Below are 13,376 nucleotides of genomic sequence, written 5' to 3' on the forward strand. Positions count from 1 at the left end.
CTTTTCTCCTAAAAAAAACAAAACAAAAAAAAAAGTCTCGATGTTCTAAATTATTTGAATGCAGATGTTCATTCTTAAAAGATTCTACTTTCCTAAAAAACCACCACATGAAAATAACTTATATATATAGACACACATAAATATATATATTCGATAAGAGAACAAACCTCAGACATCAAAACTAATAGTATTAGTTCATGTCAGTTGAGCTGCTATGTTCATATTAACAAATTTCATCATCTTAAACAATGCTTTTAACAAAATAATAATTTTATTAATGGATTTTTCTTTACAGAATAAAGAAGATACACCTATATATATATCTATCTATATATATTTATACATATCATCAAGATTTAGAGACGGAAATTACATTAGTAGGGGAAAATGTAATGTATAATCTAAATGGGGATATGGGGTTTGGTTGAAGTGATGCAGCCAAACTTGAAGAATACAAGACGAGAAGTAGTGATTAGAATAGCCATGAAAGCTATAAATCCAGAAATGAGAAGCAAACCGACAAAAGGTTCGGGTCCTAAACCCGACCCATCTGTATCACCGTCGTTTGAGGAGCAGTTGAAGGTTGAAAGCAATGTGGTCTTCAAATCCGGAATTTCCCTTCTTTCAGTCAACTCCGCGATTGCTGCCGATATTTCCACCGTCAAGGGAGACCCTTTTGGAAATGCCTGCACCCCGCCCCAAAAACAATTTCATATCTCAACACTTACCTAATTTTAAACTTCTCTTGCCTTCCTAACCTATCAGGTATTATAAATAGGATAATTGCAATCAATATCATTTTTAGTGATAATAACTAAGTGTATAACAATATTTGAAAAAAAAATTCAAATATAGCATAGCTATCGATTATATATCACTAATAGACTCCTACCAGTGATATGGTCTATCACTAATACGCTATCTAAATTTAGCTATATCAGCAATTTATTTTTATTTTTATTTTTTTTGCATTGTGCTTAATTTATTAATATTTTGAACTTGATTGTTATATTTGTAACTGTACCTAATAAATATCCATAAATTTTAATCTTGTCTGGCCTTGATAACTTATGACACTCATTTTTGTGCATCTCATTCAATTCTTTCTTTCTTTTGGGGTATAAAGAGATTTGGAACACAAAGATTCTTTGTAGGTAAATTTTGGGATTCAATCAACTTTTGCCATTTTTTTTAAAAGAAGTGTCAAATATAATAAACATCTTCAATTGAGGATTATATTAATATTTTTTTTTGTCACTAGATTTCAAAATGTTACACTTTTACCTTTAGATTTTGAGTATAATTCTCATTTGGTTATGATGTTTTAACTTTTAGTTAATTTAAAATAATTATGATGTAAATTTTTTTTTAAATAATCTTAATATTGATGAAAAATAATTAATGAAAACTAATTTAATTCTTTTAAATTAATTAATAAACAACAACATTAATTATTGAAAATGAGTATTTAGTGAAAATTCAAAGTTAGAGTTACAAATGTAAATTTTAAAGCTTTAGAAACCAAAATTAGATAAAATTCAAAACTCAATGTTAAATATAGAGCATATTTTCAAACATATAGACCAAATTGTAATTAAACTCAAAACATAAGAGTAAAAACGTAATATTTTAAAGTTTAGGGACAAAAACAAATTAAACTGAAATTCTAAAAGGGAAAAGAAAAAAGATGTAAAATTTAAACTTGAAATGAAATAAAAGCTTACAAAAGCCATGCCGACGAGTTTGAAGATGGTGACTTTGGTGTAGTCTTTACAGTGTTTAGCGAGGAAGACTTTTGCATGGGGAGCCGACATGAAAGCCGCCTGAATGTCTCTACTTTCAAAGGCGTTTGGGAACTGATCCACGGATGATATCTCTTTGACATTCTGTGGGTGGAACGACATGACGTCTGATAGAGCTCTCTTCATGGCAGAGCCGTTGTTGCATCCCACTGTCGCATTTTGGAGCTTCAAGGTTTCAATGTCTAAAAACGATGGTTGGGACCTTGACATTGTCATCATCGATGACAAACTCGCCGTGAAACTTGCTGTTACAATAAGGATGGTGAATAGCCATGGCCCTAACACTAGTCGACCCAACCCGCTCTTTATTGGTTCTCCTGCACGTATTGTAATTCTGTTGCTATGGAATCGACAGTCAAAGATATATAGAAAACATAAATATTAGAAAATCAACACAAAGATTTACATAGTTTACACTAATGTGTTAGCTATGTCTTGTGACGGAGAGAATAGTTTATTATTAGAGGATATAGGTTAATGATTTAGAAAGGTATTTCTATTGATTTTCTTTGTTTTATTGTCTGTTATAATAGATCAGAACTTTAGCTTGGTAAACTACTACTCTAGCTTACTTCATTACTCTTGATTTTGTTTGGTTTCATATAACACTGCTACTTTGTATGTTTCTCACAGACGCCTTAATGAAATGTTCCTTTCTATTTTTTTTTTCTTTTTTTTAGTGTTTTCAAAATCTAAAGAAAGTTTTGAAAAGTAAAAGAAAAAGTAATATTTGAAAATATATTTTTGAATAAAATTTGAGTAAGAATTCAAATATTATTTAGGAAAGATGAAAACATGATGAAGCAATATATGATAGTAAGAAAAGAAGCTCAATTTTAAAAATCAAATGATTATCAAATAAACTTACACTATACTATATATCTAGAACATTTTTGTAGTTTAGTGAATAAGAAAAGAAATAGTTTAGTGAATAACTTACTATGCAAATAAAAAATGACCGATACCGAAAACCATAACATGTTTCCAATTCCCTTCAATGCATCGTTATGTTTACGCTCAACAAGCCAAATTGCAGAGCTCACAAACATATGCATGGAGAGCATGAGCAGCCACATTTTTGTAGTGAAAGCTCTCATGAAAAGCCACAATCTAGTCCACTTCAATTGCGTCTCCTTCACTATCATCACTGCTGCATTTTCCAAATATGGTTCAGAAAAATCCACGTACCTAAATCGATCCGCAAATATTCCAAAATCTCCTACCGCCCCGTCCAACTCCTATGACATCGTTAATGAATTAGTATAAACTTGGTTTGCAAGTAATTAAATTAGTTTTATTTTTAATTTATGTTAGTGGGTTAATTTAGAGTAATGTCTCTTGTATAGGTGATGTTGAAAATTAAACCCGGTTTAGTTAGATAAGTTATAGATGGATTAATGTATGAGAGCTGGAAAAATTAAAAGATGAGAGTTAATTAAGTATGTTAATGTAAGAGTTAATTTAGTAAAGTTTCACATGAATTTAGTGTAAGATTTTAATTGTTCCATGTATATTTAATTAGGGTGTGAGTTATGTATTTAAATTTATCCATGATAATCCTATAAATAGGGTTGGCATTGACATTTTAAGGTATCCAAGTCTGTAGAGAAGAACACACAAAGAGAGTTCAATTAAAAGTGTGAACCAAGTTTGAAAAGTCTTTTAACTAAAAGTGTTTTTGTTTCCTATCAAATAATCGTTTGTTGGTTATTTATTTGTAAGTGTCTATCGCATGATTTCAACAAAGTTGTATCAAAGCTTGAATATGAAAAAACAATAAATTGTTTTGCAAATGAGAAATAACAATTTGGTTCCCTTCCAAGTGTCTCAACTTATGAAAGAAAAGTATAGCAGTTGGTGTATTCATATGAAAGCTCTACTTGGTTCACAAGATGTATGGGACATTGTTAATAGTTATGAAGAACCAGAAAGTGATGCAACTTTAAATCAAGCTCAATGAGAAGCTTTGCAAAATACAAGAAAGAAAGACCAAAAGGCTCTCACCATCATCCATCAAGCCATCGATGATCCAAAGTTTGAGATGATTTCTAGAGCAACTACTGCACATCAAGCATGGAAAATTTTGGAGAATACATACAAATAAGTAGATCGAGTCAAGATAGTTCGCCTCCAAAAATTGAGAGGTGAATATGAATCACAACATATGAAGGAATCTAAATCGGTTTCAAATTATACTTAGGAACTATCACAATTGCACTTTCGGAAGCTTCTCTTAACGATTGTGTGGCACTTGTTCCCGCTCAAGAACAAGTCAGCCAACTCGAATACGGATCGCCGATGGCACACCAAGTGTGCCTTTCGCAACCTCCATCCCCGTTTTAGGGAAAACGATTTTAGAAAACGGGTTTGGAGAAAAAGATTTTCGCAAGCATTTTTGAGTATATGAGTAGAGAAAGAAAGATTGTACTAGACTAGAAAACAATGAGCAACAACAACGGCTTTATAGCGTACTACTCCGGGTATGGGAAAGATTGCTAGCAGTATTAAATGAAATAAAAAGATATGGTGAGACGATAGATGATGAGCAAGTGGTAGAAAAGATACTTCGCTCATTAGAAGAAAAATTCATTTTCATCGTTGTAACTATTGAAGAATCAAAGGATTTGAGTACAATGTTCAGTAATCAACTTATGGGTTCCTTACAAGTCCATGAAGAGAAGCTTTTCAAGAAGAACAAACAAACAACTGAGCAACTTTTTCTATCAAAGTTGCAGTTGAGAGATAAAGAAGATAGCCAAGAAAAAGGCAAACGAGGTTGAGAACGTGGTAAAAATCGTGGACGTGGTGATTTCAGAGATCGAGGTTGAGGAAATTACATTAAAAAAAATTTAATGAGAGTAATTCAAACTCTAATTCATCAAGAGGTCGTGAAGACAAAATTATACGAGGTCAAATAGAGAAGATCAAATAACTAAAAAAAGATATGATAAAAAACAGGTTGAATGTTATAACTATTATAAATTTGGCCATTATTTTTGGGAATGTAGGAATAAAGTAGAAGAAAATGTAAATTATATTGAGAAAGATGAAGAACGCGGTGAGTCATCTTTACTTCTAGCATGCAAAGATGAAGAAACATGTGAAAATAATGAATTATATCTTGATAGCGGTTCAAGCAATCACATGTGTGGATATAAGTCGAGGTTCATGAAACTTGATGAATCTATTGGTGGTAATATCATATTTGGTGATGCCACAAAAATTCATGTTAAAAGAAAATGTAAGATTTTGATCAACTTAAAGAATGGAAAGCATGAGTTTATCACTAATGTTTATTATTTACTTGGTATGAAGAATAATGTTTTGAGTATGAGACAACTCTTAGAGAAAGACTATAATATTTTGATGAAAAATTAGTCTTTCGATAAGGGATAATCGTGATAATATGACTGCTAAAGTACAAATGACGAAGAATAGAATGTTTTTCTTAAATATTCAAATTGATGTTGTTAAATGTTTGAAGTCATGTTTCAAAATCCATCTTGGATTTGGCACTTGAGACTTGGGCATTTAAACTTTGATGGCTTGAGAATATTAGCAAGGAAGAACATGGTGAAAGGATTGTCATATGTCAAACATCCAAATCAATTTTGTGAAGGTTATCTTTATGACAAGCAAGCAAGAAAAGTTTTCCACATCAATCTTCTTCAAGAGACCGCTAGAGTTAGTTCACAGTGATCTTTGTGGACCAATTAAACCAAGTTCTTTCCATAAGAATAATTATTTCTTATTATTTATTGATGATTTCAGTAAAAAAAAAAAAAAAAAACTTGGGTTTATTTTGTCAAGGAGAAACCAGAAGTATTTGGCATCTTCAAGAGATTTAAAACTCTTGTAAAAAAAGAAAGTGGTTATTACCTAAAAGTCTTGAGATCATACAGGGGAAGAGAAAATGGAATTCGTCAGCCTATGATAGTTCCATGGACTCCTCAATGAAATGGTGTTGTTGAAAGGAAGAATAGAACGATAATCAATATGGCTCAAAGAACGTTGAAAAGTAAGAAGATGCCAAAAGAATTTTGGGCATAAGCTGTTGAATGTGTTATATACTTGTCCAATCGTTCTCATACTAGAAACTTATGGAATAAAACGACTCAACAAGCATGGACAGGAAGAATACCATCCATTGCTCATTGGAGAGTATTTGGAAGTATTGCTTATGCATATATATCTTATCAAAAGCGTAGGAAGGTCAATGATAAAAGTGAGAAGCATATTTTTGTTGGCTATGATGCAAGCTCAAAAGGCTACAAGCTTTGTAAACCTGCTATAGAGAAGACAGTGGTAAGTAGAGATGTTGTGTTTGATGAGGAAGCAACATGAAATTGGAATGATGAACTAAAAGACTATAAGTTTTTTACTTTTTCCTAATGATGATGATGAGTCTAATGACATTGCTTCTCCATGAACACCACCAATATCACCAATCACTCCACAACAAAGCATATCTTCATCATCTACAAGCTCAAGTGAAGGACCTTGTGGCATGAGAAGTTTACGAGACATATATGATGAGACTGAAGAGTTAAGTCAAAGTTTTAATAATCTTAATCTTTTTTACTTATTTGGTGATAGTGAACCTTTGAATTTTGAAGAAGCTTTGCAGATGAAAAGTGGAAAACTACCATGGATGAAGAGATAAAGGCAGGCCATAAAGAAGAATGATACATGGAAACTTTTGACTCTTCCAAGTGGAAAGAAAACAATCGGTGTCAAATGGGAATTCAAGATAAAAAGAAATGAAATGGGAGAAGGGGAGTGGCATAAGACAAGATTAGTTGCAAAAAGCTACTCCCAAAGAAAAGACATGGACTAGAATGAAGTATTTGCTCCTATTACTCGCTTAGAAACCATAAGGTTGTTAATTATAATTGTTGTTCAAAGTAAATGGATGATCTTTCAAATAGATGTTTAATCAACATTCTTGTTTAGAAGAAGAACTATACTTAGAACAACCTCTTGGCTATGCTGTGAATGATCAAGAAGATAAAGTCTTGAAATTAAAGAAGGCGTTGTATGGATTGAAACAAGTACCTAGAATGTGGAATAGTAGAATCAACAGATATTTCCTTGATAATGGGTATTTGAGATGTCCTTATGAACATTCTCTATATATTAAGATTAATGAATGTATGGAGATATTATGTTGCTTTGTCTATATGTGGATGACTTAGTTTTTACAGGAAATTGTGCAAGTATGTTTGAAGATCTCAATAAGGCAATGACCCAATAACAGATATTGGGCTGATGTTATATTATCTTGGAATTGAGGTGAAGCAGTCAAAGGAAGGTATTTTTATCTCTAAAAAACGATATGCTAGAGAAATTCTAGAGAAGTTCAAGATGATCAATTCTATCCTGTTACAACTCTAACTGAAGTTGGGATAAAACTGTCCAAATACGAAGAAGGGGATATTATTGATCCTTCATATTTCAAAAGCTTAATTACCTGGAAGTTTGAGATATTTGACTTGCACACGACCAGATATTCTTTTCAGCATTGGATTCGTGAGTCGATGTATGGAATCTCCAACAATTACTCATTTGAAAGTGGCAAGGAGAAATTTTCTTCACCTCAAATGTATGCTTGATTATAGATTATTTTTATTCTCCATCTAAAGAATTCAAGCTTGAAGGTTATTGTGATAGTGACTGGGCTGGAGATGTTAATGACCGAAAAAGTACAAGTGGATATGTGTTATTTATTGGTAATATTGCATTTACTTGGAGTTCTAAGAAGCAACCTATTGTGACATTATCTACTTGTGAGGTAGAATATATTGCTACAGCCTTATGTATTTGCCATGCAATTTGGTTAAGGAATTTGCTGAAGACAGTTGGAATTTTGCAAGATGATGCAACTGTGATCCATATAGATAATAAGTCAACAATTGCTCTAGCAAAGAATCCAGTGTTTCATGATCATAGCAAGTATACTGATACAAGATTTCATTTTACGAGAGATTGCATTTCAAGAAAGGAGGTGTTGAATATGTGAAGACTGAAGATAAAATTGCGGATATTTTCACGAAACCACTTAAAGTTGATGTGTTTAACAAGTTAAGACATTTGCTTGGAGTTTTCAAAAAAACATATTTAAGGGGATGTTGAAAATTAAACATGTTTTAATTAGTTAAGTTATAGATGAATTAATTTATGAGAGTTGAAAAAATAAAATATGAGAGTTAATTAAGTATGTTAATGTAAGAGTTGATTTAGTAGAGTTTCACATGAATTAAGTGTAGAATTTTAATTGTTCAATGTATATTTAATTAGGGTGTGAGTCATATATTTAAATTTATAAATGACAATTCTATAAATAGGATTGACATTGAGATTGTTGTTGTATGTAAGTGTGTTGAGAAGAACACACAAAGAGAGTTCAATCAAAAGTGTGAACCAATTTTGGAAAGTCTCTCAATTAAAAGTGTTTTTGTTTTCTCTCAAATAATTGTTTGTTGGTTATTTATTTGTGAGTGTCCATCACGTGCTTCTAATAGGTGAGATTAATGGATGAGAATTTCAATCTTAGCGGTAGAATTTTAAGGTTAGTGTATTATTGGTTAGTATTCTTATTTGCCTATAAATCCTTGTAATGTTTTCACATAAATAAATATAGAATTCAATTAAAGCACTTGATCCTCCTCTACCATACAATATTTTTTTCTTGTTTCCACTTTCCCTTCTCTTCCTTTGTTGTTTTTCATTAAAGAAACTGCCAAATCCATTATAACAGTAGAAGACTCTTTAAAAAATTAAAAGTAGAAAATTGAAGTTTGTTTTTACCTTGTTGTAGACTCGTTTCAACAAATCATCGTAAGTATTATTGCAAGGAACGAACTCATAGGATAGCATTAAATTGGCTGCAACTAGTTGAAAGACGGTAATGGAGAAGCCGGAGATACGAGGCCCATTTGGGTGACTGTAATCCACTGGTACGAATTCTTCAAAAGCGGCTGTTGTTGGAACCCCAATCTTCAATGTTTTCTGTCGGTTCATAAAATCCCATCCCTTTGGCACCCCTTTTGCATTACCTGTCATATTCTAAGTACACATTTAGTTTTAATTATGAAAATTACTTGGTCTATCCGGACTACTACTTATCTTTATGCATCCGACTAAATTATCCAATCATAATTTGTCATTTAGTAAATTTTTCTTCATTCTTTTTATAAACATTTTAATTTTTTTTATATGTGTGATGAGACTGGGATCTTGAAAGATGAGTTCTACCTAAGATGCACTTAAGTACTACTCTTTAATTATTTCATAAGTATTCTCCTTACAATTTTAGTTTCTAAATTTTGAATTTTGAATTTATTTATCCTTTTAGACTTTTAAAAGTTTATATCTAATGGATCTCCAAACTTTAAATTGATTTATTAGATATAAATTTAAATCGGTTACAATCAATGTGATTTAACTTTTTGTTCAATTTTAATCTCTCTACTTTCAAATATCTAATTATAGTTCATCTACTTTCAATAAACCTTAAATTTAGTCTCTCATATATTTTTTTTGTTTTTTTTGTTATTTGTTAATATTTTCACTATAAATTTTGAAAACATATTCACATATTATATTTCTTCGCATGAAAATTATTATCATTATTTAACCAAGATGAAAATTTACTTTGAGAGACTAAACTTAAAATCTATTAAAAGTATAATGATTAAAATTGAATAAAAATCTCAAAATACATAGACCAAAATGATATTTTAACTAATTAAATTTTGTGTCAGAATAGATCAGTAAATTTCAAAAATATAAAAAACTTCATAGATTTATTACACACAAAACTTAATATTCAAAGATCTATTAGATAAAACTAATGATTGAAAGTTTAAAAATTTAGTAGACACTTTTAAAAGTTTTAAGAGATGTGATAGACATTTTTTAAATATAGAACTAAACTGTTAATGTTACATAATGGTAAATAAAGAGAAAGGGTATGAGAGAGATTTAGGGAACACCAACCTGGCCAGAAGACTAAGCTTGATAAACTGAAGGTAGCATTGTTCCGAAATAATATATCAGAAAATCCAAACCTTGGTGACCAAAATGCAATCTCTTTATAGCTTTTTCCATAAACGTTAATGATCTGAAACATTGGTAATTGTGATAATATGCCATTCTTAAAGCTAACCTCCCCACTCAAACCTTCAAATTTCAACCCTTCCATGGTATTATTGGTGGAGGCAATAATAATACTGCCTTTATATGCATCGTAAGCTCGTAGTGCAAAGATACTTGGGTTTGGTTCAGCTTCTCCTTCTTCTTCTGGGAATTCAGACAAATAGTTCCTCCGGAATTTGGTTTTGAATTTTTTAAAACAAGTTTTTGTTTCTTCATAGTGAATCTTACAACCCATTACGCCTTGTAAGTTGTGAAAATCAGAGGAATCTAAAGAATCCATAAGATTAGCAATCTGATCCCCAACAATCCACACATACCCATTTTCCATCATCTTCAATTTTTTGGCTTTTTCGAAGAGAAGGGTAGCCAATTTAATTGAAGATTGCACCAAAATGAAAACCCTGGTTCTGTTACTACTAAGTTTCATGAACTTCTCTTCTACGAGTAATTTAGGATCTGATAAAGAGAAAGCAATGTGATTTTCGATTTCTGAATTGACGTCTCTAAGTGAATCGGATAGGATCTTTAGAATGGCAATATTATTGGTGTAAAGTCTTCACTTTTATGCTCGTAAAGTGCGGTCACTCTTTGCCATCTGAATTCCCCAACAATGGCTGCAATGCAACGGATTTGGTGAGTGATATCATTAGCCATTTGATGAAATGACAACGGCTGATTCGGATTTGGTACCAAGGAAGATGAAGATAAGGATATGATTGGGATATTCTTGGAGGGTTTATGAAGCTCATAGATTGAAGATACTTCCTCTCTTGTAAATGTTCCCAACATAGCTTTCACTTGTTTGTGGATAATTAGATCTAAAGCTGTTATAAAATAAGAAATTCACCCAAAAAATTGTTAATTAGAAATGGAAAATTATTTCAAATGATAAAACGTTTGAAAATATTTACAAAATATAGCAAAATTTTAGAACTATCAATGATAGACATTGATAGACACTAATAGAAACTTATTGGTATCTATCAATGTCACTAATAGACACTATCAACATCTATCATTGATAGTTATAAAATTTTGCTATATTTTGTTCATTTTTCTATATTTAAAAACAGTCCATTAAAAAATTTGTATCATTCTCTCACTTTTGGTTTAAATATTCAACAATGACTTGGCCTTTGTTTTTAAGGATTCACAAAAAATACTTTAAATTTTAATTTTATTTTTGGATCCGCTATATATATATATATGAAATTTTTTAGTTTGAATTTTGAGTTTTACACTTTGCAATGTTTATATATAATTTTAATTTTAATATTTTTAGTACATTTGAAATCGGTTAGAATTTTATAATATATAATTTTATTCAATAAGACATTCATTTATTAAACAGTAATTGGTCCAAAGTCGAAATACGAAAATCAATATTTTGGTTTTCGGCCAATTAGTCCTAAAGGAAGAAATTTTGTGGAAAAACCGAAAGTGTCATTAAAGAGCGAAAACAATAATTATTTTGAATGTTAGGAGCTAAAATGGAATTTGAAAACACATACCCAAAATGTAAAAACCAAACGCAAACCTTTGCAATAAAAATATATATATTTTTTCAAATTTCTTCTTAAATCCTCTATTTATCTTATCTTTCTCTTTGTCCCTATATATTAGTCGTTCCCATATCTACAAATAAAATAAAATAAAAAAATTCAATGTGAAGTACTAAAACATTAATATTATTGTGTAATTAAATTTACGAGAACCCAACCACTTAAGTTTTTCTTTGGGTTAATGAGAGTAATTTTAACATTAAATTAGAGGAAGAGGTCCTTCCTTAATTAGAATCCTGTAATATGCCATTTTTGTGTCCGATTAAAATCGATTTATACTCGTTGAGACTTATATAAATTAAATTCAAGCTAACAAGCCAGGTTGAGATGTTACCGGTAGCGGTTGCCTGAGCGGAGTTGTCGAGTGAATCCCGAAGAAGGAGCTCAACCTTGTGGCATGAATTAGAAAAATGAAGATGTTGTTGGAAAGCCATGTGAATAGCCACAATCTGTTCCCTCCCCAGCCTTGAGCTATTATCAGCAATAACTCCCATCTTCACTACTTCTTTTGGGTCGTCGGCGGAACATGATCTCAGATAATGGGCTTCATTGGTCCCAGCCTCCAACGAGCATGAGCCGCCCAAGTACACGACAACCCCAACCAAACAGAGCAAGTAAATGTCACTTCGAAACATAATGTGTGTACTATACGTTCAAGCTAATTTGGAGATGGTATAATTAATTTGTAACTGATTTTATCCTTTGAGCAACTAGATAACGCATTAAATTTTGGACCTTTTTGTGGGGAGTAGAATAAGCAGATGGGGGATGGGGTATTGAATTTATTCATATTTATGCCCACTTCTCTTTACCACTAACCTTTATCTCTCTGAACTTGCGCAGAAGGGAGGAGGAAAGTGGCAAGACTTTTCTCCATAATACATGGATGCTTTTAACTACTAAACTAAAAAATAATATTTGATTATAGATGTTCTAGAAAATGATAATAAAATTAGCATCGTCAGGATATGGTTTACTCTCATGTGGTTACTAATCTTAACAATATTGCAAAGGCTTGAACACAGTACCTCCTTGGACCACCTGCTTTAATACTGTAGAAATAATATTTGACTAAATAAATTCTTGTATTAACTTGAGATTTACATAGAAAGGAAGATAACCAAATTTTCTAATTATAGACTAAATATATATGCATAATACATAAATTAAGGCCTAAATATCTCAACACCCTCCCTCAAATTCAAGGTGATAGAAATGACTTGAGTTTGTGAGCAAGCAATTGGATGACAGAAACTGAAGAAGCAATTTTGAATTAAAACAAGATAGATCTGGACGGGAAGAAGAAAACCTATGAAAAACTGGAACACAGAGAACTTCTAGGCTGCAAACAGGAACTCACAAACTTCTAGGTTAGAAACAGAGACCTTCATAAAGATCTAAAACAAAACCCACAAATTTCTGAGCTGAAAATAGAGATCTATGAAAATATCTAAAGATAAAACGAAACAGGGACTTTGGAAAATCTAAAAACTGAACAAAGACTGAAATCGATAAAAGAATCAACTAAGAACAAAACTGAACCAAACTTGGCTGACTAACTGGGTTGACTAAATGAAACAAAACCAAGTAGATTGAACCTAATTGGTCCACTTGAACCAAACCGGTCTGATTGAAACTAGACCGGTTAAAAAACTAATGCATGAAGGACACAGGAAGGGGAGAGGGTTTGGACGACGAAGATCTTGACGGACGAGTGGCGGAGGAGAAACCCATTTGAACCCATAGTAGGTCTTCGTCGGAGATATCTGAGCAAAGTGGATGTGGAACGGATCAAACAAATCTATGCACGATGAGCATCACAGATTGGAGCAGGGGCGAGCATCAAGTGGGGGAG

The 13,376-nt window shown here is 31.7% G+C and overlaps 1 protein-coding gene across 1 annotated transcript; it reads right to left on the reverse strand.

Annotated features, from left to right (window-relative positions):
* Positions 1–252: 252 nt before the first annotated feature.
* On the reverse strand, positions 253–10,524 carry LOC120076386 (glutamate receptor 2.7-like). Its single transcript, XM_090313040.1, has 5 exons — positions 9,801–10,524; positions 8,610–8,857; positions 2,743–3,040; positions 1,725–2,119; positions 253–686 (listed from the first exon to the last, which is right to left on the reverse strand). Exons 1-5 carry the CDS (start codon positions 10,384–10,386, stop codon positions 402–404), a joined length of 1,812 nt encoding a protein of 603 aa, XP_090169166.1. The 5' UTR covers positions 10,387–10,524; the 3' UTR covers positions 253–401.
* Between the last annotated feature and the right edge of the window lie 2,852 nt (positions 10,525–13,376).

The sequence above is a fragment of the Benincasa hispida genome, chromosome 4 (genome assembly GCF_027475165.1).
Source record: "Benincasa hispida cultivar pf3 chromosome 4, pf3_genome.v1.1, whole genome shotgun sequence".
NCBI classification, from domain to species: Eukaryota; Viridiplantae; Streptophyta; class Magnoliopsida; order Cucurbitales; family Cucurbitaceae; genus Benincasa; species Benincasa hispida.

Coding starts and splice junctions, on each gene's coding strand:
- LOC120076386 (XM_090313040.1), bottom strand. CDS start 10,386: ATGAAACTTAGTAGTAACAGAACCAGGGTTTTCATTTTGGTGCAATCT. Junction 2,120..2,742: donor GGTCATTTTTTATTTGCATA/GTAAGTTATTCA, acceptor CAATACGTGCAG/GAGAACCAATAAAGAGCGGG. Junction 687..1,724: donor AACTCGTCGGCATGGCTTTT/GTAAGCTTTTAT, acceptor GGCGGGGTGCAG/GCATTTCCAAAAGGGTCTCC.